General features: G+C 42.4%; 1 protein-coding gene across 6 annotated transcripts in view; it reads left to right on the top strand.

The window, feature by feature from the left end:
- The window catches only part of sema4ab (sema domain, immunoglobulin domain (Ig), transmembrane domain (TM) and short cytoplasmic domain, (semaphorin) 4Ab), a 62,066-nt gene extending 44,127 nt beyond the window's left edge, over positions 1-17,939 (top strand). For 3 of the 6 annotated variants that reach the window (XM_026300797.2, XM_026300796.2, XM_026300798.2), the window contains 4 exons: positions 911-1,026; positions 4,829-4,992; positions 16,072-16,166; positions 16,403-17,937. In XM_026300797.2, coding sequence (XP_026156582.1) covers positions 911-1,026; positions 4,829-4,992; positions 16,072-16,166; positions 16,403-17,235 — 1,208 coding nt within the window. In that variant the 3' untranslated portion in view covers positions 17,236-17,937. Of the gene's footprint in view, positions 1-910; positions 1,027-4,828; positions 4,993-16,071; positions 16,167-16,402 lie in introns of all 6 variants that reach the window. The other 3 variants (XM_026300801.2, XM_026300800.2, XM_026300799.2) reach the window with 3 other exon arrangements.
- The last annotated feature ends 7,236 nt before the right edge of the window (positions 17,940-25,175 follow it).

Genomic DNA, 25,175 nt, shown 5'->3' with positions numbered 1-25,175 from the left:
AAATGTATTCATCCATGTTAAGTAACAAACAACTGCACCAACATCAAGGTGGGGGGAAATGAAGCGACGTGTCTACCTCATCTCTCAGGTTCTCTAAATGTCGACACTCAAGCCAAACTTTGTTTCAGCTGCAGACTTTACCTGCACGTTGAAGTCTGCAGTATAGCTCTTTTGGGTGGCATTTTCACTTGTGTTACACTAGGAGTTGTAGTTTATATATATTTAAAGCATATAATATATACATACATATATAATAGAGTATCCAAGAGTGTCATCTAACGCGAGTGAGTACTTGACGAAATTACTGTAAATTACTGTAAGTCGCTTCCCTGTTTAAGGGAAGCCAGATGAGTAAAAAAAAAAGATATATACAGGTGACGCCTTTAACATGAATGACATAAATAGTTTTTCATTTATCAGTTAACTTTATGAAGGTGCAGTAAAGTGAACAAAACCTAAACAGTATTTACTTCTAATCAGTATTTAAACCCAATCAGTATTTACTGTACTGTCCTTTGTCCTTAAACCAGCAGCAGTTCTCTTTGGCTTGACCAGCACACAATTTCTCCTGGTACTTTGCAGAACCTTTGAGAAGCTGCTACAGTTTTCTAGATTCAGGCTGTCCCAGTGTCTTCTGTCTCTTGATTTGTTCCCAGACTGACTTCCACACTGCCAAAATCTGGGCTCTGTGGGGGGCAGACCATCTGCTGTAAAACCTCTGGTTCTTCTTGCCCCTGAAAATAGTTCTTGTTGAACTGTAATGGGTACTTAATGGGTTTGTTGTCCTGCACAAAAACAGCCCACTTGAGCCCCGGACACTGATGTTCATGTCAACTCTGTAGGTGTTGCACTGTATTAAATCTGTCCACTGTAAAAATATGTGCTGTGTTCTCTGGCTAACTTCTTTCAGAGTCTGGTTACCTACACAAAACAGTGCTCCTGCAGAGTGGAGCCCACATCATTGAGGAGATCCAGGTTTTTGAACGGCCTCAGCCCATTAAGAGCCTGAAGCTCTCAATACCAAAGGTACACACTGAGACACAAATCTAGCCTTATACTTGGTTCAAGTCAAAGGTTTAGATTAGATACCCCCCAATTCAAAGTTGAATATATGGTCATTAACAACCTTATGCAGCCTGTTACCCAAGACAACAGCAATGGATTCAGCAGGTACAATAATACGCATTTAATTAATAATGGTAATAATGCACAGCATTTTACATGTATTTTCAGTACTTTAAATTCTGTCCACTGTGTTGAGAAAAGTATCAGATGCAGGTCAGTCAACTTTGTACAAATCTGGTCATGGCACAGCATGCTGGGAGTATGCTGGGAGGTTCCCTGCACACCCTGGGACACAAAATCTCTATTTCAGGCCTGTGCAGTTTGGTGCACTCACTCAAAAAGTGATTCATGCTTTCAAAACAAAGTGTTTCTAGAAAAGATTCTATAAAAGAGTTTCTGGTAAAGATTCAGATTTTCTCCAAAGACCATCATTGTCTATGTGGTATGTCCTGATCTACATGAGAGCATTTAGTGGAAAAAATGGAATATGGATATACACAGCCACCAACTGGCCCAAGTCATATCAATATGCTGAATACATTTCTTGGCTATGTGGAATTAAGGTGTCACTGGAAACACTTACGGCCTGATTTACTAAGATTCCAAATAATAACATTTGCAAACCTTGTGTAGACCACCCTATTTAAATGAGGATTTTGCACATTTTAATGTTTTCCACCATGGAGCGTTTGGAGCGCAAGTAAGTTCAAACCGATTGAATTAGAGGTATTAGTGGAAGAGGCAAATAAACATATTGGTGCATTACAAAAAAATTAACTTATTTCTCAAAAAAACACCATATGGGTTTCATGACAGGTTATCTTAACGGTCATGGTCTTTTATTTTGGTTTTTGATTTCCTGTGTGTCGCCTATTTTAGTTATAAGTTGCATTATGTTCATTAGTAGGATTAGTTTCACCTGTGTTCTTTTAGCCTTTTGTTTCTCATGTATATCTACCTCCTCTTGTCTTTTTTCACTGTTCGAGGATTGAAGTTGATATTGGTTCATGTCGTGACTGTGTTAGAAGGAGAGAGTATTTGTTACGCCAAGTGGCGGTGTTTCTTCTGTATACTGTGTAACTGTAAAGTTTTGACGCCGAGCGGCAGAATTGCCTTGATGGCAGTATTTTTATGTTTAAGTAGAGTGTTCTCTTATGTGCCTGAGCCTGGTGGTTTGAGTATAAATAAAGAAACTCTGCTTCCTACATTTGGGTCCTGTGATTTCATCCTTCACCCCACCTCATAATAGAATCCTCCAGTGGACATTGACGGGGGGACTCCTGAGCAGGAGTTTGTTTCAGGGTCCCTCCGGGCTTTTAAAGACCTCCATCAAGCCTCCGATGACTACACGGAGGTACTTGCTTGGTGTTCCCGATTGGAGGAGGTTGTTCGGCAGTTCCCTCACGACGTGCCTAAGGTGAAGGCAGATCAACTGGTCTCCTAATCCCGCTCCTGGCTCCTCAGGTTTTAACGCCAGCTCCCCAGTCTCCGCCCCTGGCTAGCCAGCCAGTGTCTCCAGCTAGCCTGCCAATGTCCCCAGCTAGCCTACTGCCTCAATCCCCAGCTAGAGTGCCTCAATACCTGGTGAGAGTGCCTGTCCCAGCTCTCAGAACCTCAGTGTGCCGTCGAGGCCGTCCCCACTGAGGCTTCTCTCCTGTTCCCCCAGGGATCGCTTCTTCAGAGCCTGGACTTCATCCTGGTGGGTCAGCCTGTACTGGCAACCCACCGCTCCTCCAGAGCCTAGACTTTACCCAGTGGGTTGGCAGGTCCTGCCGACACCACTCTGTACCTCCGGGGGTCGCCCAGCATTGCCAACGCCACCACTTCTCCAGATCCAGGACTTTGTCCTGCTGTGTCGGCTGGTGCTGCCGACACCACCGCTTCTTCTGGACCTGAGCTTCGCCTTGGTGGGTTGCCCAGCGCTGCTGACGCCACCTCCTCTCCAGATCCAGGACTTCATCCCAATGGGTCGGCCGGCGCCGTAGACACCACCACTTCTCCAGAGCCTAGACTTCGCCCTGGTGAGGCGGCCAGAACAATTTTAACTCATTTGAGAGCCTCTCTCACTCTTAGCCTCTCAATCCTAAACTGGAAAACACAAAAACTAGTTCTACTTATTGTGTACCGTCCACCTGTCCCTTACTTTAACTGAATTTCCATACTTCCTATCTGATTTAGTGCTGAGTTCAGATTAAGTCCTTATAGTGGGAGATTTGAACATTCATGAAGATGTTGAAAATAATAGTCTCATTAGATTCAACTGGTTTCTCTCAAAATGTTAATAAACCCACCCACTGTCTCAATCACACCCTTGATCTTGTTCTGACATATGGCATTGAAAATGAACATTTAATAGTTTTTCCCCAAAATCCTCTTTTGTCAGATCATTCTTTAATAACTTTTGAATTTAAGATAATAGATCATGCAGAATTTGGAAGAAAATTCCACTACAGTAGATGTTTATCTGACAACTGTTAATAAATTTAAGAAAATGATTCAATCTTTATTTACTTCTAGGGAGGAGATTAGCTCCATGGTACCTTAAAGCAGGTATCACGAAGGCTGGAAAGGGAGTGGCACTCCACAAATTTAGAAGAATTTTACCTACCTTCGAAAAACAGTCAAATAATAGAGGAACAGAGGAAAATAAGAACTATCCCATGTTTCTTTTCAATTCAGTTCAATTCAGTTTTATTTGATTAAATTAAATTGAGTTTAAAATCCCACATACAAATCCCTTATGACCAAGCTCCTTCATACCTTAAAGACCTCATAGTACCATATTATCCCAATAGAGCACTTCACTCTCAGAGTGCAGGTCTACTTCTGGTTCCCAGAGTGTCCAAAAGTAGAATGGGAGGCAGAGCCTTTAGCTATCAAGCTCCTCTACTGTGGAACCAGCTCCCAGTCTGGGTTCAGGAGGCAAACACTCTCTGTACTTTTAAGGCTAGACTTAAAACCTTCCTCTTTAACAAAGCGTATAGTTAGGGCTGGTTCAGGTAACCCTGCACCATCCTTTAGTTATGTTGCTATAGGCCTAGACTGCCCGAAGTCTTTCTATCAGTGTACTGAGCTCACCTCCCCTATCTTTCCCTCCCTTCCCCTCCCCTACCCACCCCTTCCATCCAATATAAACTCAACAAAAACATTTTATTTTATGTGTAGTACAGGAGGAGGCCATCAGACGTTCTGCCTCGTCCATTTCTACATCTCCTCCTCCTCGCTGCAATAATAGCAGCCATCTGTGCGCATTGTAATGCAGGACCAATTAGCACCATTGCTTCGGACGTATTAAATTGCAGATGTTAGCAAAATTACTTTGTCTTGGTAAATCACATTGTGTATACTATATTAACTGATTTGCATATTCTCTGTCCATTATTTTGCACCATAAGGCATACATGCCCCATATTGTATATTCATTAAGTCAAACATATTAAATGGACAAGACCCGCTATTTTGCATGTTGGAAAGACGCAATTCTGCGTGAACGCTATTTGTTGATCAGGTTGCAGGTTTATTTGCCCAAAGTATCAAGTTTGCACTTGAATACTTTTTATACAGGTACAGGTAAACCTTTAGTAAATCAGGCCCATAGTGCTTTTGATACCATTTATTCTATGACAAATATGACATTTATGGATAAGAAGAGAGAATTTTTTGGACTTGGAAGTGATTCACTTCACTAGTCTAGTTTTTGTGGCATGTTATGTCTTCATGTAAAATCATTTTAAAGTTTTTGCCTCCTTGTGCCCTGTTGCAGAGTGTGATATATGTTGGCACATCAGAGGGTGTGGTAAGGGTTCCAACAGCTAACTGCTCCTTCTATTGGACCTGTGCTCAGTGTGTTCTGGCCCGAGACCCATTCTGTGGTTGGGACCCTGTCCACAGGGCCTGCGTGGAGGCTTCTGATACCCAAACCAACCTGTGAGTACCCACAAGATTTTGCTTGTATTATGTTGAAATTGTTTGGTGTTATATTGTGTGAAAACAGTTTAGTTTCCTAGTCATTAGGAAGAACTTTACTGTGAGATTATTTTGACTGCAGCTTAAACTTTTTGCCTGCTTTTTAATGTGACTTGTTACCAATCACGCTGAAACAACTGTGTACAGTGAAACAACATAATTTAGGATATTATTATTAAAGACTGGGCCCTGTTAAAGGTACATCGTGTAATATTTAGAGTGCACTATTAGGAGAAATGGATTATCCATCCATCCATCGATCTTCTGCTTATCTGGGGCCGGGTCGCGGGGGCAGTAGCCTAAGCAGGGATACCCAGACTTCGTTTTCCCTGGACTCTTCCTCCGGCTCTTCCGGGGGGACACCGAGGCGTTCCCAGGCCAGCCGGGATACATAGTCCCTCCAGCATGTCCTGGGTCTTCCCCGGGGCCTCCTCCCAGAACACCTCCCCAGGGAGATGCCCAGGAGGCATCCTGGAACAGATGCCCGAGCCACCTCAGCTGACTCCTCTCAATGTGGAGAAGCAGCAGCTCTACTCCGAGCTCCTCCTGGGTGATCAAGCTCCTCACCCTATCTCTAAGGGAGCGCCTAGCCACCCTGCGAAGGAAGCTCATTTCAGCTGCTTGTATCCAAGATCTTGTCCTTTCGGTCATGACCCAAAGCTCATCCCCATAGGTGAGATTAGGAACGTGGGTATGGATTATAGTATTCATAAAAATATTTATTGTGTATTCACTGGAAAATACAGTGTTGCATTTTCTTAATCTTAGAATGAGCCTTTTAAGTCTACATAGGAAGCGGGTCTCCTTACACAGATGCAGCCATGCTTCTACAGCAACCCAGACTAGCTTGTGACACCATCCCATTGAGAGGAGTGTCAAGTAATAACATCACAAAAACAAAAAATACCGTACAGAATTGGCAGGATTTCAATCCAGCAGTCTTTCTATGTGTTAATGTATTTTGTCATTACGTTATTCTTTCCACTCAGGTAATGGTGTGTATAGGCTCTTTTAAATTACCTCAGACCAATGAGAATTTAGCGGAGTCTATGTAGGTGATTACATAAAGGATAAGGTAGAAGGTGTTCACAGAAGGAGTTGGATTTTGAATGGTGTGGTGCCAGTGATGAATAGACTGCAGCTACCTCAAATAACTTTTTAATGTCCTTTGTTCAGATTAGTGCAGAACATCTGTACAAGTTAAGGTTGAACTGGGAGATATAGCCTTATGGACTAATGTGAGACTCGACCAGATGGTTACGGAATAAGCCAGGTATATATAATGGACAGATGGATGGACAAATGTGAGTTGGCTCATCTGGTGAGAACTGAAGAATCGCCTGCAGGGACAGCAATTCTGTAGTTATTAGATGCAACGCAGTTTAGCAGGGCAGCAAAAACATTTATTCAAAGTAAAACTGTGGATATTTTATTCAGAGGACGTTTGCTCTTCAGGGGTCAACTCTGTCACAGAGCAAGAAGATGCTTTGAGAGACCTCTTTCTAGCAGCAAAAGTGGGTGTGGAATTCCTAAGCACCACTACACATTGGCAAGTAGTCTAGGAGTCTGAGCTACTGGTGTGTGGCGGCAGAGTTTAGGCCTTTAACCCTCAGGGGTTGACGAATGCGCCGGCACGTTTTGTGGCGTCTTTGCTTGATAACGCCGAAACAAACTTAAATTACTCTGTCGGTTTTGATCGTACAGATAAGAGCAATATATCATTCGAATCTGTAAAGGGTCTAGTTTTATTTGTAATCACTCATAATAACAAAACACTGTGATTTTGTAAAATAGAGAAAGCAGACAGGGTGCGCTCTCTGTCTTCTCTGTCTCTGTCATCTCTCTTCGCAGACATGTAAATAAAACCACCTGAATCTCAGTGAATAACTGCCTCATAAAAATGAGAAATATATGGCTAGAAAGCCTGAAATGTCTTCTTTTAAATGAAACAAAGTCGAAAACAAATGATCTCTTCTTATTTAATCCATATCAAAGTAAGGAGCAGCACGGTTTCTCCTGTCTCACCTCATTATAGCTAATGTGATCCCACCTCGCGCTGAGCGCACTGTTCATATGGAAATAATCTGAGGTGAGCCAGGTAGTTCTGTATACATCCCAGAGAAATGGCATAAAACATCAAGTTTCATCATAGAATTTACTCACTTTTTCTGTGCATTTGGATAATGGCACGCTACGCGGGTGCAGAAACGCTTCATATGGTTCCAGACAGCGACGAAGAGTTTACTTCGTCCTCAGAGGAAAACCGCTGCTCAGATGACGAATGCTTGCATCTGCATTGCATTGCAGTAATTCCCTCTCAGCTACATTCCTGACTGAAAGGCTTATGCAGCTCATTGTGTGGGTAAATCACATGATTATTCATGATCAGACACACCTTCTTGCATATGTCTTGTCTTGACATTAGAACCTCAAAACTCATAATCATCAGATGAAATAATGTGGCTGTGGAAAGAGATTTTTAAAAACAACGGCCAGACCTTCCCCACGACCAGATGATCTCGAAGAGTTAAAAAAAGGAACAGTTTTGAGGAAAAAGTTCGGAGAATGGACTTGAAGTCCCCCTCTTTTGTCCGTGTTTCAGTCATAATCAGAAAATCCAGGCTCTGCAAAGTAAAAAAGTCATGTAAAATAAAAGTCTTATTTACCACAGATCACATATTGAGTAATGCCACCCTGACTGGCGGTGGATCGCTCTCTGTTTGAGATCTCGTGTTTAGAAACTGAGGGTGCAGTACGTCCTGGTGAATCCAGAGCAGGGGACAATGTGCTGAATCCAATGATGGGAAAGAGTCACATTCCATGGAATACAATGGATAGAAAAAAACAATCCAGCTTTCAGTTAAATGGCGATGCCTCCACGTTTACTGCATCTTCTGCAAAGTTTCTTGTGGAAAATGGCAATAGGCTGCTGGCGTTGGTGCGCCGGAATATTCATCCAAAATCCAAAAGTGTGAATAAAGACCACCACTAATATCAGTTCCGAAGTTGGCAACTGAAGTCCTAATATCAAGCAGCATCTGTTGGTCATATACAAAGGTTGCAGACCATGACTCGACCACAGAAAAGCAAAAAATACCAAATAAGATCCCAAGCAAGAGGAGCAAGGGACGGCTGGCCAAACACAACAGTGCCATCTCGAACCTCATCCTTCCACCTGAGTGTTCTGAGGCAAACTTGGTCACAGAATCTTCTGTGTCTCAATCAGAAGCAATACAACCAGAAACCTTACATCCCTCCAAAGTGTTTTTGCGGAAAATGACCTATCTGGAGATTTCAGTGACACCTGGCTCGATGCTGGTTTTGGAACAGGAACACTTGAACTGGGAACAACCTTGACATGGACATCCCTGACAGTTCCCTTGGAGTCAAGGTTGGCTACTACAGGTAAGTAGCAGTTTCCCTAAAACTGAATGTGAACTCCCCTCCAAGGCTCTGGAGGGCCCTCGTTACAATTCTCACGGCAGCCTCAGTGGCACCATTTCGATGGGAAGAGTCAGCTGGATGAAGCTTCCACGTCCAAATTGTTCCATTTTTTCAGCAGTCCCTTCTATTACAGGTTTGTCCAGGTTGTCTAGAAAGTTGTAAATGTCTTCTAGAACTGACTTGGCTCCGATGAAGTTAGTGCCTAGGTTGGACTAGATTTTCTTGGGGTGCTCTCGGATAGCAATGAATATTTGATATGCCATCAGGAAGCTTTTAGTAGACCTTGTGTTTGCCAACTCACGTGGACAGCTTGACTCACCATACAGCAGAACACAACTGCCCAGACCTTCATGGTGACCCTCTTTTTTTTTTTTTACGTCATCTCTGACCTTGTATAGCCGAAAGAGGTCAAAGGATTTGAACTTGAAAGGGACGACAGGCAAGTGTCCCATCACTTGTTGGCACCTCCTGGTCCACATCTTCATGCAAACGATGCAAGAATCCACAACTTTCTGAGCCAATTTTCTCCGTTGGATGACCCATGCCTTCTACCTCATTTTAAACAAAATTCCTGCAACTTATCATGACCATTGTTCTGGGGTTCAACTTTGTCTTCTTCGTCCTCTGGGCTCTTGTATATATATATATATATATATATATATATATATATATATAAATGGGACACGCCTCCAAAGGTGAGGGAGAATGACCGAGCTAAGATCCTGTGGGACTTCCAGATACAGACCGACAAACAGGTGATGGCTAACCAACCGGACATAGTAGTGGTGGACAAACAACAGAAGAAAGCCGTAGTGGTAGATGTAGCGATCCCAAGTGACAGCAACATCAGAAAGAAGGAACATGCGAAGCTGGAGAAATACCAAGGGCTTAAAGAAGAGCTAGAAAAGATGTGGAAGGTGAAGGCAACAGTGGTCCCCGTGGTAATCGGCACCCTCGGGGCTGTGACCCCCAAACTGGGAGAGTATATATATATATCTATATATACTCATCTTAGCCGCTATGATGCCCATATATATATATATATATATATATATATATATATATATGGGAGCAGTCCCATCCAACTACCGTCCGATAACCTGCCTCTGCACAACCTGGAAGCTCCTGTCGGGCATCATAGCGGCTAAGATGAGTAGGCACATGGCTCAATACATGAGCGGGGCCCAGAAAGGAATAGGTAAGGACACCAGGGGAGCAAAACACCAACTACTGGTGGATAAAGCGGTCGCTCGAGACTGTAAGACCAGGCAGACCAACCTGTGCACCGCCTGGATTGACTACAAGAAAGCCTACGACTCAATGCCTCACACATGGATCCTGGAATGCCTGGAGCTGTACAACATCAATAGGGCCCTAAGAACCTTCATAAGGAAGTCAATGGGACTGTGGAAAACAACCCTAGTAGCCAACCTCAAGCCAATAGCACAAGTCTCCATCAAGTGCGGCATCTACCAAGGAGATGCTCTGTCCCCGCTGCTGTTCTGCATAGGCCTGAACCCCCTCAGCCAGATCATCACTAAGACTGGCTTCGGATACCGACTGCGAAATGGGGCAACCATCAGCCACCTCCTGTACATGGATGACATCAAGCTGTATGCCAGGACTGAACGAGACATCGACTCACTGATCCATACCACCAGGATATACAGCAACAACATTGGAATGTCATTCGGACTGGACAAGTGTGGTCGAATGATAACAAAGAGAGGGAGAGTTGTCAGGACTGAAGGAGTTGAACTCCCAGAAGGCAGCATAGCGGATGTTGAGGGCAGCTACAAGTACCTTGGAATCCCACAGGCAAATGGGAACCAGGAAGAAGCCGCAAGGAAAGCAGCCACAGCCAAATACCTACAGAGGGTAAGGCAAGTCCTAAGAAGTCAGCTAAATGGGAAGAACAAGGTCCAAGCCATCAACACCTACGCCCTGCCGGTCATCAGATACCCCGCTGGCATAATAAGCTGGCCAAAAGAGGACATAGAAGCCACTGATGTCAAGACAAGGAAGCTCCTCACAATGCATGGAGGACTTCACCCCAAATCCAGCATCCTGAGACTGTACGCTAAGAGGAAGGAAGGAGGCCGGGGACTGGTGAGCGTCAGAGCCACCATCCAAGATGAAATGGCCAAGATCCATGAGTACATCAGGAAGATGGCCCCAAGCGATGGAATACTTAGTGAATATCTCAGGCAACAGAAGCCCGATGCAGAGGACGAAGAGCAAGAACCATCATGGCAGGACAAACCCCTGCACGGCATGTACCACCGACAGATACAAGAAGTGGCTGATATCGAAAAGTCCTACCGGTGGCTGGAAAAAGCTGGACTGAAAGACAGCACAGAGGCACTGATCGTAGCGGCACAAGAACAGGCCCTGAGCACAAGATCGATAGAGGCCGGGATCTACCACACCAGGCAGGACCCCAGGTGCAGGCTGTGCAAAGATGCCCCTGAGACAATCCAGCACATAACAGCAGGTTGTAAGATGCTAGCAGGCAGAGCGTACATGGAACGCCATAACCAAGTGGCCGGCATAGTGTACAGGAACATCTGTGCCGAGTATGGGCTGGAGGTCCCAAGGTCAAAATGGGACACGCCTCCAAAGGTGAGGGAGAATGACCGAGCTAAGATCCTGTGGGACTTCCAGATACAGACCGACAAACAGGTGATGGCTAACCAACCGGACATAGTAGTGGTGGACAAACAACAGAAGAAAGCCGTAGTGGTAGATGTAGCGATCCCAAGTGACAGCAACATCAGAAAGAAGGAACATGAGAAGCTGGAGAAATACCAAGGGCTTAAAGAAGAGCTAGAAAAGATGTGGAAGGTGAAGGCAACAGTGGTCCCCGTGGTAATCGGCACCCTCGGGGCTGTGACCCCCAAACTGGGAGAGTGGCTCCAACAGATCCCAGGAACAACATCAGAGATCTCAGTCCAGAAGAGCGCAGTGCTAGGAACAGCTAAGATACTGCGAAGAACCCTCAAACTCCCAGGCCTCTGGTAGAGGACCCGAGATTGAGGAAGACACACCACCACCCATAGGGGCGAGACGGGAATTTTTATATGAATGTGTTTATTATGCCTGTTTATGAATTATGAATATCATAAACCATCTTCATAATTTTAGGGCACCAGATTCTTTGAGATTGGCTCTACCAATCAATTAATCAGCAATGCATCCTGCATTGTTAATCAGTCTACAATCTGAGCAAGAGTTCCCCAATTCAGTGACACGTTTTAACTGTGAAATAACATAAATGATGCCAGTTACAGATGCCTTTTAAAGTTTTATTAAACTAATTACATGGTATACACATATTATTTATGTAGGGGGAAACAGGGAGAATCAGAGAAACTAGGCGAATTAACAAATAAAACATAACAGTATAAAAGTAGGTGGTTTGCAATGGTGAAAAAGAAATTTGAGATCAATTTAGGGTCTGTGTTTGAGTCTAAGGTCTAAATAGCAGTTTAGGAGGAAGCTCTAAGTAATTCAGATCAATGTGAGACAACCAGCACAGCCATGGGTTACTTGTCTAACCTCAAGTTTACTGAAGCTCGGTCCGTTACGCTGTCAGCTGGTCCAACTGCAGTCTGTTGGCGAGTTTCCTGAAGAGACATTTCCTGATTCCCTATTGTCCCATGGAGTTTTGTTGATGTGAGATGGTCAGCTGGAGGTGAGCTCTTTGCTACAGGACAGCCAAACATAGGGAGAATATCTTTCGGTCTCCCCTCTGCCTGGGCAGTAAAAGCAGTCTCTACCTCATTGTTGTTCTACCGGTGCTCTCTTTCTTTTTTCTCCTCCTCGCTGTTTTTCCTCAGAGTGAAGAGGGTCTTGAGGAGTCTCTGAGTCTCCAGAGAATCTTGAGGAGTCTGCAGGAATCTGAGAAATCTGGGAAATCTCTGCAATCTCTGTCTGTGTACTGTCTTTTTGTGTCTTGCCACCCTGGACAGGGAATCCATCTGGTTGGTCTGCCATCGTGCTTGAAACGATGTGGTTGGTCCAGGAGGTGCTCCATCATTGCTGGTGATTGGTTCACAGTCTCCTGACTGTGATGGTGCAGTCTCACTGGTCGGTGTGAATAGAGAGACTAATCTTTATTTTAAGTGTAAGTTTTTAAGAATGTTTTCTAAAATGGGAACAGTAATTTCTTTTTCCACCCAGCAAGTTTCAAACACAAACACGTGACACTAGCAACTAATCAGAGTCAATAGTTCAGCAACAACAACAAAGAAAGTCAATTAAACGTCACATAATCTTGTTCCACTCAGTCTTTTTTTTTTTTTTTTTGCAAACTCCAAGCAGTTCATGTCTTTTAAACTGAGGAGAGGCTTTCGTCTAGTCAGTCTGCCATACAGCCCAGATCAATGGAGGGCTGCATTGTCCTTCTGGGACATTGTCCCGTCTGCACACAGGATCTCTGGAGCTCAGTCAGAGTGACCATCAGGTTCTTGGTCACCTCTTAATAAGGCCATTCTCCCACGATTGCTCAGTTTGGTCAGGCTACCAGCTCCTGGTTGTGCCAAACGTCTTCCATTTAAGTATTACGGAGGCCACTGTGGTCCTGGGAACCTTCAGTGCAGCAGAAACCTTTTTGTAGCCATGCCCACCTCTGTGCCTATCAACAATCAGGTCTCTCAGATCCTTTGACCTCATGGCTTGGTTTTTGCTCTGACATGCATTGCCAACTGTGAGGTCTTCTATAGAGAGTCCAATCAATTTAATTTACCACAGGTGGACTCCAATCAAGGTGTAGAAACATCTCAGCAAAGATCACAACTCCTATTGTTGCCAATCAATAAAAAACCCTAACACAGAGAGGACTCACATCATCAGTGTATTCATATATTATTATATTTTGGTAAGAGACATCTACGAACATTACAAAACCCATTTGAAAAAATTTTCATCTAGGGAGTAACTTATATAAGTTGCAAATTGGCATGAAGTAAATGTTATGCATATTTGTGTCAAGAAGCAGGCACTGGAAATGATGTGTAGCTCTGTGTTGCTGGATGCTAAACAGCTGAAACTGGTTTGAATTAGCCGTGAACTATATACTAAAAGTGATATAATTTGTATGAAGGAGCAAGGAAGTAGCATTATGACATGAAAAATAGGAAAGTGAATGAATAATGCAATGAAAGCATTTTCAGTGGGAGTTATCATGTGTACAAGATCTGGATTAATGTGTTAACCTAATGGTTATGAATGGTTAGAATAAAGTTTATGTATGGACATATAAATGACTAGGACCTATTAGGAAAAGCTTTGAATGAATGCAATTGCTGAAAGCCCTGGGTAGGTGATATGGCAGTAGCAAGTTGTCTATAGGTTGTGTGTGAGTCCATGTTGATTGGTGCCACTGGTGTCTGTGCATATCTGCACATATTCACAAAACACACAGACATCTGTGTCTGTGTGCATGTTTTGTTTTTGTGTGTCTGTGTGTGTATCAGTGAATGTAAGCGTGTCTGTGTGAATGCGTCTGTCCATGGGTGTATCTGTGTGGGAGTTTGTGTATGTATAAATGTTTGTGTGCATCTGTGTATATGTAATCATGTGTGCATGTGTGCAGTTGTGAGTGTCTGTGTGTACATCTGTATGTGTGTGCATGTGTGTCTGTGTGTGTTTGTGTGTCTGAGTACATCTGGACATGTGTGTGTCTGTGTATGTATCTATGTATGAATGTTTGTGTTTATGTGCATGTGTGTGATTGTGAATGTGTGTCTAGAAGTGTATTTGTGAATGTGCCTGTATATGTGTGTGCATGTTATCCCTGTATGTTTGTCTATTTTTGTGTGTGTGCGTGCCCGTGTACAGTGGGTACGGAAAGTATTCAGACCCCTTTAAATTTTTCACTCTTTGTGTCATTGCAGCCATTTGCCTAAATCAAAAAAGTTCATTTTATTTCTCATTAATGTACACTCAGCACCCCATCTTGACAGAAAAAAACAGAAATGTAGAAATTTTTGCAAATTTATTAAAAACGAAAAACTGAAATATCACATGGTCATAAGTATTCAGACCCTTTGCAGTGACACTCATATTTAACTCACATGCTGTCCATTTCTTCTGATCCTCCTTGAGATGGTTCTGCTCCTTCATTGGAGTCCAGCTGTGTTTAATTAAACTGATTGGACTTGATTAGGAAAGGCACACACCTGTCTATATAAGACCTTACAGCTCACAGTGCATGTCAGAGCAAATGAGAATCATGAGGTCGAAGGAACTGCCCAAGGAGCTCAGAGACAGAATTGTGGCAAGGCACAGATCTGGCCAAGGTTACAAAAGAATTTCTGCAGCACTCAAGGTTCCTAAGAGCACAGTGGCTTACATAATTTTTAAATGGAAAAACTTTGGGACTACCAGAACTCTTCCTAGACCTGGCCGTCCAGCCAAACTGAGCAATCGTGGGAGAACCCTTGCAATTGTTCTTTGTGCAGAGGCTATGACTACGAAACTTTTTTCAGCTAGGTTGCACACAAGTGGGGTTGCTGGTTTCCAAAAAAAAAACTTTCTAAGGCTCTCACAAAGGTGAGGTAAAGTAAGAGGGCAAAAGAGGCCAATGCAGCATGCTTTCACTGCACCAGACTTGGTGTTAATATTAGCTCTTGGGCATTATTGAGGCATTGTGGCCTATATTTAGAGATCAATTCAGGATGTTTAAACATTTTCCCAGTATCCCTGGAGCCAAGCTAAGGCTACAAGATGTCCTGTTAATGTGTTAAAAATCTATAGGCTGTGAATTTGCATCACATATCGTGAGAGCAGAAGTAGTACAGGCAAGGTACATGTTGTTTGGGTTACACTGTTTCAAGATGTTCTGTCATACTGCATGCTGACAAGCTGCCTGTAGTGACAAAATCCATATGTTTTTATCTAATATGAAACAGGTAGTAAATGGAGTGCATGCTTCAGATTGAAGTTCACCATTGTGTGTTGTGCTCAGAAAGGCACAACAGACACAGCTGTGCTGTTTGTTCCTTAATATGCAAATTATATTGCAGAACATGTAGTAATCCCATTCCCTGGCCCCCGCCCCTCAGGACCCTCACCTCCATGACCAGAACAGCGACAGAAATTTGAAACTGAAAAAACTTTGGCATTATAAAACATTGACATCAACCAAAGGTGGGAAAATTGTCATTGGGGAGGGGAAAATTTTGAAAAAACATTAGCAAAAAGATTGTAATTATTTTCAGTATTAATCCGTTTTTCTTTTCATCACAAAAGCTTCAATGTTTTATTTTTCACTTCCAATTTTGTTTTGACTGCCAGTCTTAACTGTCACTGTTCTGGCTCCGTATAATACCATACTGAGCCAAGCCTCTGACATTTTTCTCCTAAATTTAAATTACCAGCTGATAATTTTTAGGTTAAATTAGTAATCTCTTTATTAGTGCATAGTATTTATTTCTTGCTACAGGTTGTCATAAAGAGAATGAAATAATTGTGCCAGTAAACTAGAAAAAGAAAGTGAAATGTTTTTCATATGTCATTGAAGATAACCATAAACAGTAAATCTAAAAAAAGTTGTACAAGCCTTTTCTGGTGACTGTAGTTTACTCTCATCAGAGGCCAGGACATAGACGGCGGGCATGTTGAAGGGATTTGCAACAGTGTGTCAGTGATCCACAGAGCCAGATTTGGTCCTAACAAACTGCCTGCAGGTAAGTGTCACTAACTTTAAGTGCTTGCTTTGTTTAAGCTGCTGCAGAAACAAGGACATTTACTGTATGCTCATGATATACCTGTTTTTACAGTCACATTTTGCCTGCTTATGATTTATCTGTACATTTCTGCTTCGTTTTGATTGCTGCTAGCAGTTTCTGATTACCTTGTGTAAAGGGGATATAGATGATCTGGATGTCTTTTGGGTTTTGGTGAGCTGTAATCTGTATGTTAGCTTCATGTCCTGTAGGTGAGCTGGTGTCAGTGTCTCTGAATGAAGTTGTACGGCTGCAGTGCCCCGCAGTGTCACGCCTGTCTCTGCAGCTGTGGGAGCGTCCCAACAGCCGGCTATCGTCAGACCTTTACTTGAACCTAGAAGATGGGAGTCTGAGCTTCGTAGCCACACCTGCCACACTGGGCCACTACCTCTGCCTGTCCACAGAGAATGGCTACCAACAGATTATGGCCATCTATCATGTCAAACAGAGGAACAATGCCATGGCTCAGACACCAATCAGCTACATCCAACCTCAGACACAACCCATTCCCACCACACAGATTGCAGCCAGTCCAGGGTTGCACACCTATGTAAGGACTTTTTCTAAAAGACCAGGAGCAAGACAAGGAGAGACTGAGCCAACTCTGTCCAGCAGGGACACTCAGGTCACCACCAGACAAATGGGTAGAAACATGACACTGTGGACAGAGAAATCTAGGCAGAATGAGACAGACTTTCAGAACGGAGAGTCCCTGCTGTTAGCTCGAGGCCCCTGCTATCTGAAGGAGCTGGTGGTTGTATCAATTCTGCTGGGGCTTTGCTTCAGTTTTTTAATGACCACATGTCTATACATCATCAAACAGCGTTGCCGCAGCCGAACAGCCCCACAGCCAGGAACTCCAACCAGAGACCCTGACAGAAGGACCCCTGTGGAGCAGGAAGCCCTCAGGGGGAGCCAGTTTCTGAGCAATTGCAATGGACAAGCCCCACACAGTGGACAGGCTAGTGGGTTAGTCTGTAACAGGATCCTTGCAGGATATAAAGGACATTTACCTAACACCCCCATTTGAACAGTCCCAGACATTTAAAATGTTGGATATCTGTCATCCTGGATGTAACAGGATGAAAGCCAATCTTCCTGTGGTTCTTAAATAAAGACACATAGCTGCTCCTTGTTGACACTGTAAAACACATTGGCTGTGAGTTTTTCACTTACAAGATGACTGAGACAAAAAGGTATCTGATCTGATCCAGTGCATCTGGTTCTTTAAATATTTTTAGAATAGTCAGTGATGCAAAACCAGTGGCTTCCACAACAATTCATCTCTTTATATAAAATATAAATATATATATACTATATATATATAATATATACTACGTCAGACAGTAAGCCCTTTATCATTTGTTTAGGAGATGCACAAATGTGAAAGTGTTTTGGCGGTGACCCTGAAATTCATCTGATCTGCTAGGGGTGGGGTGGCTACCTGAAGGAGAAATTAGCCAGAAGACAAGACCATCCAACACACAGAAATCAAGTAGTGTGTGGGTACTGCACCGCAGTCTCATAGTGGGACAAATACTAGAATGAACATAAGTGTAATACCATCATCATGTTCAACTCAATTGATGTTCTGAATCATTTAGTTAAAATTACAAATTAAATGGTTCTGTGTAAACTGTAGGTCTGACTAAGACTATAAAGCAACCCTATCCATTGTACTCTGTATCATGTACATTACAATATTAGAGAGAAGATTTTTTCAGAAGTAAAAGCATTTGAAATCAACATCCCTGGGATGCAGGCAGAATGTATATTATATATGTACTGTATATGTATATATTTGGTGTGAAATGTATTTACATAATATCCACTCTCCTAAATAGACTACTAAATATATAAATATATAATATACAAATTTTTAAACATTCTCATCATAACCTGAACTTTCACGTAATTAATTTACAAGCAGAATAAGTAAATATAGACAAAAATCATTTAAAAATACACTTGTTAACATGTATGTTTTTGGTGTCTGAGCAGTAACTTTATGGTGGTTCATTGGCTCTGTTCATTGTATGAATACAGAGTACATATTTCTTTTTTCATAAATGTTCACATACATCTCAAACGTTTTATCCATCCATCCATCCATCTTCTACCGCTTATCCGGGGCCGGGTCGCGGGGGCAGTAGCCGAATCAGGGATACCCAGACTTCCTTCTCCCTGGACACTTCCTCCAGCTCTTCCGGGGGGACACCGAGGCGTTCCCAGGCCAGCCGGGAGACATAGTCCCTCCTGCGTGTCCTGGGTCTTCCCCGGGGCCTCCTCCCGGTGGGACATGCCCGGAACACCTCCCCAGGAAGGCGCCCAGGAGGCATCCGAAACAGATGCCCGAGCCACCTCAACTGACTCCTCTCGATGTGGAGGAGCAGCGGCTCTACTCCGAGCTCCTCCCGGGTGACCGAGCTCCTCACCCTATCTCTAAGGGAGCGCCCGGCCACCCTGCGGAGGAAGCTCATTTCAGCTGCTTGTATCCGCGATCTCGTTCTTTCGGTCATGACCCAGAGCTCATGACCATAGGTGAGAGTAGGAACGTAGATTGACCGGTAAATCGAGAGCTTCGCCTTCCGGCTCAGCTCCTTTTTCACCACAACGGACCGGTACACCGACCGCATTACTGCTGCCGATGCCCCGATCCGTCTGTCAATCTCACGTTCCGTCCTTCCCTCACTCGTGAACAAGACCCCGAGATACTTAAACTCCTCCACTTGAGGCAGGATCTCTCCCCTGGCCTGGAGATGGCAAACCACCTTTTTCCGGTTGAGTACCATGGCCTCGGACTTGGAGGTGCTGATTCTCATCCCATCAAACGTTTTATTTGAGGGCTATTTCATATTCAAGTTTGTCCTATTGGGGGACATCACTAAATGACTGTAAGTTATTATTTGGGCATTGTATATCTGTGCCAATATAAGTTCCATATCAAGTCATCAGAAAATTATGTCTCAAATGATGAGCATCCATAAATTCTGTAATCTGGGTACGGATCAACCTGGCTTTGTCTAGATTTCTTCTGGAGAATGCTGACATTGGGTTAGAGGTAGCGTAGACCATGACTAGATCGCCAGTCTTTCACAGGGCTGACACAGAACTACATAAAGAGATGTGTCCAAACTTATGTCTGAGTCCAACTAAAACTCTTTGACATTTTGGTGTTTAATTCAAGTCTTGCAGATTTTAGAAATGTTATGGTAAAACTTACAGCATTAACAGTATTGGAAAGATAGGAAAGAAAGGAATGACTCTTTAAAGATTAATTATTTTTGCATGCCAAGATGGTGTGACACGTAAAAAAACTGACCATCATACAACTACACTGATTTCGGGGGGGGGGGTTCCGGCAAGATGGCGATTTGAGCAGTCGCTTGCGAGAGCACTCGTGGAAGTGAAGTCCCAAAATAACTGAAATATTGATTTATCACTGCTTTTATGGTCAATATGAATATGTCTAAGATAAACAAAGCGACCAAGTTGAAAGGAAGTGCTCAGAGAAACTCTTCTGGTTCTGGAAAGGCGCAAAGCGATCGGGAAGAGGAGCACTGCTATGCTACAGAAGTTAGCATGCATAGCAAAAGAGCGCGAGGAGATGATTTAACCCCGTCGACGTAAGGAACCAGTTGACAAAAGAGCTAAAGCACCGATCATAGATGATGATGAGATCTCCAACAATACCATCATTGAAGCTAGGGTGCACAGAACTGGTAAAAGAATGGATAACAGAAGCAGACATGTTATTGTCATGTTCTCTCAAAGAAGGTGGAAAGAAGAAAATGGAGGAAAAGCAAGGGTTCTTCAGTTTGCAGAGAGGAGAGGTTCTGATTGGCTGAAATGCTGCCTTGTGAAGATCTGGAGGAAAGGAGGAGGAGGATTTGGCCGCTGATCGAGCAGGCGAGAAAGGAGGGGAAAAAAGCCTTCTATCGGGGGGCTCACGGGCACATTGAGGGACGTCGTATCAAAGCTGGCCGCTGATCAGGATAGTTAGTTAATAAAAATGTGGTAAATATTATATATACAGGGACGTTTTCTGTTGGAAATCCTTCAATACAAGATACTCAGGGTGCTCTTTAATCAGAGCTTAAATTTGTATTTCATTTTACTTGTTTTGTGTTCAACAGTTCATGGTTAAAATTTTATTTGTTTCATTGAATGTTAGGGGTTTAAAGGACATCACTAAGCGTAAAGCACTTTTCTTATTTTGCAAAGGACAGAACTCTAATTACTTATTTTTGCAAGAGACTCATTCAGCAACTTTGGACGAATCTTTTTGGACTAATCAGTGGGGTGACAAGATTTTATTCAGTCATGGTTCATCTCATTCTGGCGGGGTAGCAATATGTTTCAACAAATGTCCAGGTGAATGTTTAAACGTATAGGTCTGATGAGGAAGGCCACTGGCTGACAGCAGTGTTGAAAGTGGAGGATTCGTTTTTCATAATTACAAATGTCTATGGCTACAACAATAATGCCCAAAACCAAAAATTAGTAGAAAGCGTCTCAAAGGTAATATCTGACTTGAAAATTTTATACCCTAAAGAGCAGATTTTAGTGGGTGGGAAATGGAACATGGCTCCAATCAACCCCTCTCAGTCATAAAAATTATCATGTTCTTCGAAGCACAGGTCGAGGTGGAGGAATAGCTGCAATCTTCCACTCAAACTTATTATTAAACTTTCATCCTCTGAACAGTTATAACTCATTTGAGAGCCTCACTCTTAGTCTCTGGCATCCAAACTGGAAAACACAAAAACCAGTTCTACTTGTCATTGTGTACCGTCCACCTGTCCCTTACTCAGAGTTTTTAACTGAATTCCCAGATTTCCTGTCTGATTTAGTGCTTAGATCAGATAAAGTCATTATAGTGGGAGAATTTAACATTCATGTGGATGTTGAAAATAACAGCCTCAGCATTGCACTTAATTCTATATTAGATTCAATTGGTTTCATTCAAAATGTTAATAAACCCACCCACTGTTTCAATCACACCCTTGATCTTGTTCTGACCTATGGCATCGAAATTGAACATCTAATAGTTTTTTCCCCAAATCCTGTTTTGTCAGATCATTCTTTAATAACTTTTGAATTTAAAATGATGGATCATGCAGCGTTTGGAAGAAAATTCCACTACAGCAGATGTTTATCTGTGATAGGCTAAAATAGCATTACATGACTCCTTAATACTCCTTAACATGATTTAGTCAGTATGATTTCATGTAAAAGGGAAATGGGTTAAAAAAACAGGAAAAATGTAATAAATATTAATTCATATTAGTTCATGCAAGCCTCTAAAACATTTGATATGCAGTTAAAAGTCGTTTAAAACATGTTAAATACTTTAAGAACTGTAAAACCTTTTGTTATATTTGATATTGTATCAATATTTGTTCGTTTCATTCAAGGGAAAGATAATCTTGTGTGTTGGTAATCCTTTGCTAAGCCTGAGTCTGTATTCTGCTCTGGGATCGATTGGTCAGGGCTCGGCCCCACTTCGACAAAGAGCGCGCTGTTCCTGTATGGCAATAAAACGACTGCAAGAGGAAAATGCTACATATGGCTCTCTTGGATTTTTCCCCCATTTAAAGGAGCGTAACATATCCGACAACGCTGTTAATAAATTTAAGAAAATGATTCCATCTTTATTTACATTTATGCTAAGTATAAACATAGTGGAGGGCAGCTGCTTCAATCCCACTCCCTACCAAATTGATCATATTGTTGACAGCGCTGTAACCTCACTGCGTGAAACGCTTGATACTGTGGCCCCTCTGAAAAAGAAGTTAGTGAATCAGAGAAGACTAGCCCCATGGTATAATTTACATATTCGTACCTTAAAGCAGGCATCACGAAGGCTGGAAAGGAAGTGGCGTTCCACAAACTCAGAGGAAATTTTTCTAGCCTGGAAAAACATTCTACTAACATATAAAAAAAACTCTCCGTAAAGCCAGAACTGCATACTATTCATCACTAATAGAGGAAAATAAGAACAATCCCAGGTTTCTTTTCAGCACTGTAGCCAGGCTGACAAAAAGTCACAGCTCTGTTGAGCCCAGTGTTCCCTTAGCTCTCAGCAGTGATGAATTTGAGTTTCTTTACAAATAAAATCACAACTATTAGAGATAAAATTCAGCAGATGCTTCCTATACCTGCAATAAATAAATCTTCTACTACAGTAGCTCTTGAATCATCTGTAGGACTTCAGTTATGTTTAGACTGCTTCTCTCCCATAGATCTCTCTGAATTTACATCAGTAGTTCCTTCATCGAAATCATCAACGTGTCTCTTAGACCCCATCCCGACTAGACTGCTTAAAGGCACCCTGTCATTAATGAACTCATCTTTATTGAACTTGGTAAATTTATCTCTAGTATCAGGCTACGTACCACAGGCCTTTAAGACTGCAGTAATCAAACCTTTACTCAAAAAGCCTAGTCTTGATCCAGGAGTCTTGGCTAATTATAGACCAATATCCAACCTGCCATTTATTTCTAAAATCCTAGAAAAAGCTGTTGCTAAGCAGCTATCAGACCACTTACACAGGAATGAACTATTTGACGATTTTCAATCAGGATTTAGAGCACATCATAGTACAGAAACAGCACTGTTGAAAGTTACCAACGATCTTCTCTTAGCCTTAGATAATGGACTTGTTTCTATACTTGTCCTCCTAGACCTTAGTGCTGCATTCGACACCATTGACCACAACATCTTATTACAGAGACTGGAGCATGTGACTGGTATCAGAGGAACAGCGTTAAAATGGTTCCAATCCTATTTATCGGACAGATTCCAGTTTGTTCATGTCCATGATGAACCTTCCACACGAACAAAAGTTAGTTATGGAGTTCCACAAGGCTCTGTGCTAGGACCGATTCTGTTCACCCTGTACATGCTTCCTTTAGGCTATGTCATTAGGAAGCACTCTATTAATTACCAATGCTATGCAGATGACACTCAGTTATATCTATCTATTAAACCTGTTAACACAAACCAGTTAACCAGACTTCAAGCCTGTCTAACTGACATAAAGGCCTGGATGACCAGTAACTTTTTACTTTTAAACTCGGAGAAAACAGAAGTCATTATATTTGGGCCAAAAAATCTCAGAAATAACTTTTCTCAAATAATAGCTACTCTAGATGGCATAGCCCTGGCCTCCAGCACTACTGTAAAAAACCTTGGAGTTATTTTTGACCAGGACATGTCCTTTAACTCACACATACAACAAATCTCTAGAACTGCATTCTTTCACCTGTGCAACATTTCCAAAATTAGGAACATCCTGTCTCAAAATGATGCAGAAAAACTAGTCCATGCATTTGTTACCTCAAGGCTAGATTATTGTAACTCATTACTATCTGGATGTCCTAATATCTTAATAAAAAGCCTCCAATTAATCCAGAATGCCGCAGCCAGAGTCCTGACAGGAACTAGCAAGAGAGATCATATTTCTCCTATATTGGCTTCTCTTCATTGGCTCCCTGTAAAATATAGAATAGAATTTAAAATCCTTCTTCTCACATACAAATCCCTTCATAATCAAGCTCCTTCATACCTTAAAGACCTCATAGTACCATATTATCCCAATAGACCACTTCGCTCTCAAAGTGCAGGTCTACTTGTGGTTCCCAGAGTTTCCAAAAGCAGACTGGGAGGCAGAGCCTTTAGTTATCAAGCTCCTCTCCTGTGGAACCAGCTCCCAGCCTGGGTTCAGGAGGCAGACACTCTCTGTACTTTTAAGGCTAGACTTAAAACCTTCCTCTTTGACAAAGCATATAGTTGGGGCTGGCTTCAGGTAACCCTGAACCATCCCTTAGTTATGCTTCTATAGGCCTAGACTGCCCGAGGACCATCGGTGCACTGAGCTCCCCTACCCTAACCCCCCCCGCTCCCCTTATTGTTGCTGTTCTTTTCTCTCTGCTCTATCCACTCACCCCAACCGGTCGAGGCAGATGGCCGCCCAAACTGAGCCCGGTTCTGTCTTAGTCTTTGTAAAGTGCCTTGAGATGATTTGTATTGTGATTTAGCGCTATACAAATAAAATTGAATTGAATTGATATCAAGCAGCGAAAGTGCAATGGCAGAAGTTTAGTATAAATTACTGTTCAATTTCAGCACAGCACAGAACATTTAAATTGCAAATTACATCCTTTCCGTTTTAATCTAGCAATCCCAAGTGCGTTCCAAAGGAATTTTGAAATCAGCAGTAAGTGAAAGAGACTGAATTTACCAGTTCATTTTATATGTATACTCGTTTTAAGACTAATATATTTTGAATAATTCAGTTTGTTCTCTAGTTATTTTCAGTGTTTCCACGTGTGGATGGAAAATTTGACAATTCATAAAAAAAATTGGAAGTACCATATCTTGAGTTTTACACTGAGGAAATTTCAACGGTTTGTTTCATTTTATAAGGAACTTCTTATTTAGCTTTACAGTCTTGTTGCTTTATGTTTGCTATACAGCAAATATTCTTCTGTATTCAGCAGCTGAAATGCGTTGACCTGAGGTGACTGAGGCAATAAAAAAACTCAGCAGAGTGAAGATGTTCATTTTGCGGAACTTAACTGGGCAGCAGGAGTAATCCAGAGATTCGATCTTATTGCCTGCACAACCTCTTGGCAAAGCTGTTGGCTACTTTTACCGATCAGATGATGATCAGATGTGTGAGTTTGTGTCTAAATACATCACAGCTCAGCTGCCTGACCTCTAACACAATCTGAACTGTACAAGTGAAAGAAGTGCAAATGCACAGTAAAAATGTGTTTCAAAGCTCTCAGCACTGGTTCTAGATTTGGATTTGCCAAACCTGCATCATTTACCTGACAAGCTGCATAACCAAGAATCTGGACTGTCTGAATACCTCAAAACAGTCATCCAGAACTCGTTTGACAGGGAAAATGTCAATGAATGTGATGAAATGAGGACAGTCATGCAGGCATATTCAAAAAAGAG

Source organism: Mastacembelus armatus, chromosome 11 (genome assembly GCF_900324485.2).
Source record: "Mastacembelus armatus chromosome 11, fMasArm1.2, whole genome shotgun sequence".
NCBI classification, from domain to species: Eukaryota; Metazoa; Chordata; class Actinopteri; order Synbranchiformes; family Mastacembelidae; genus Mastacembelus; species Mastacembelus armatus.
This window is presented reverse-complemented; position numbering and strand designations above follow the sequence as displayed.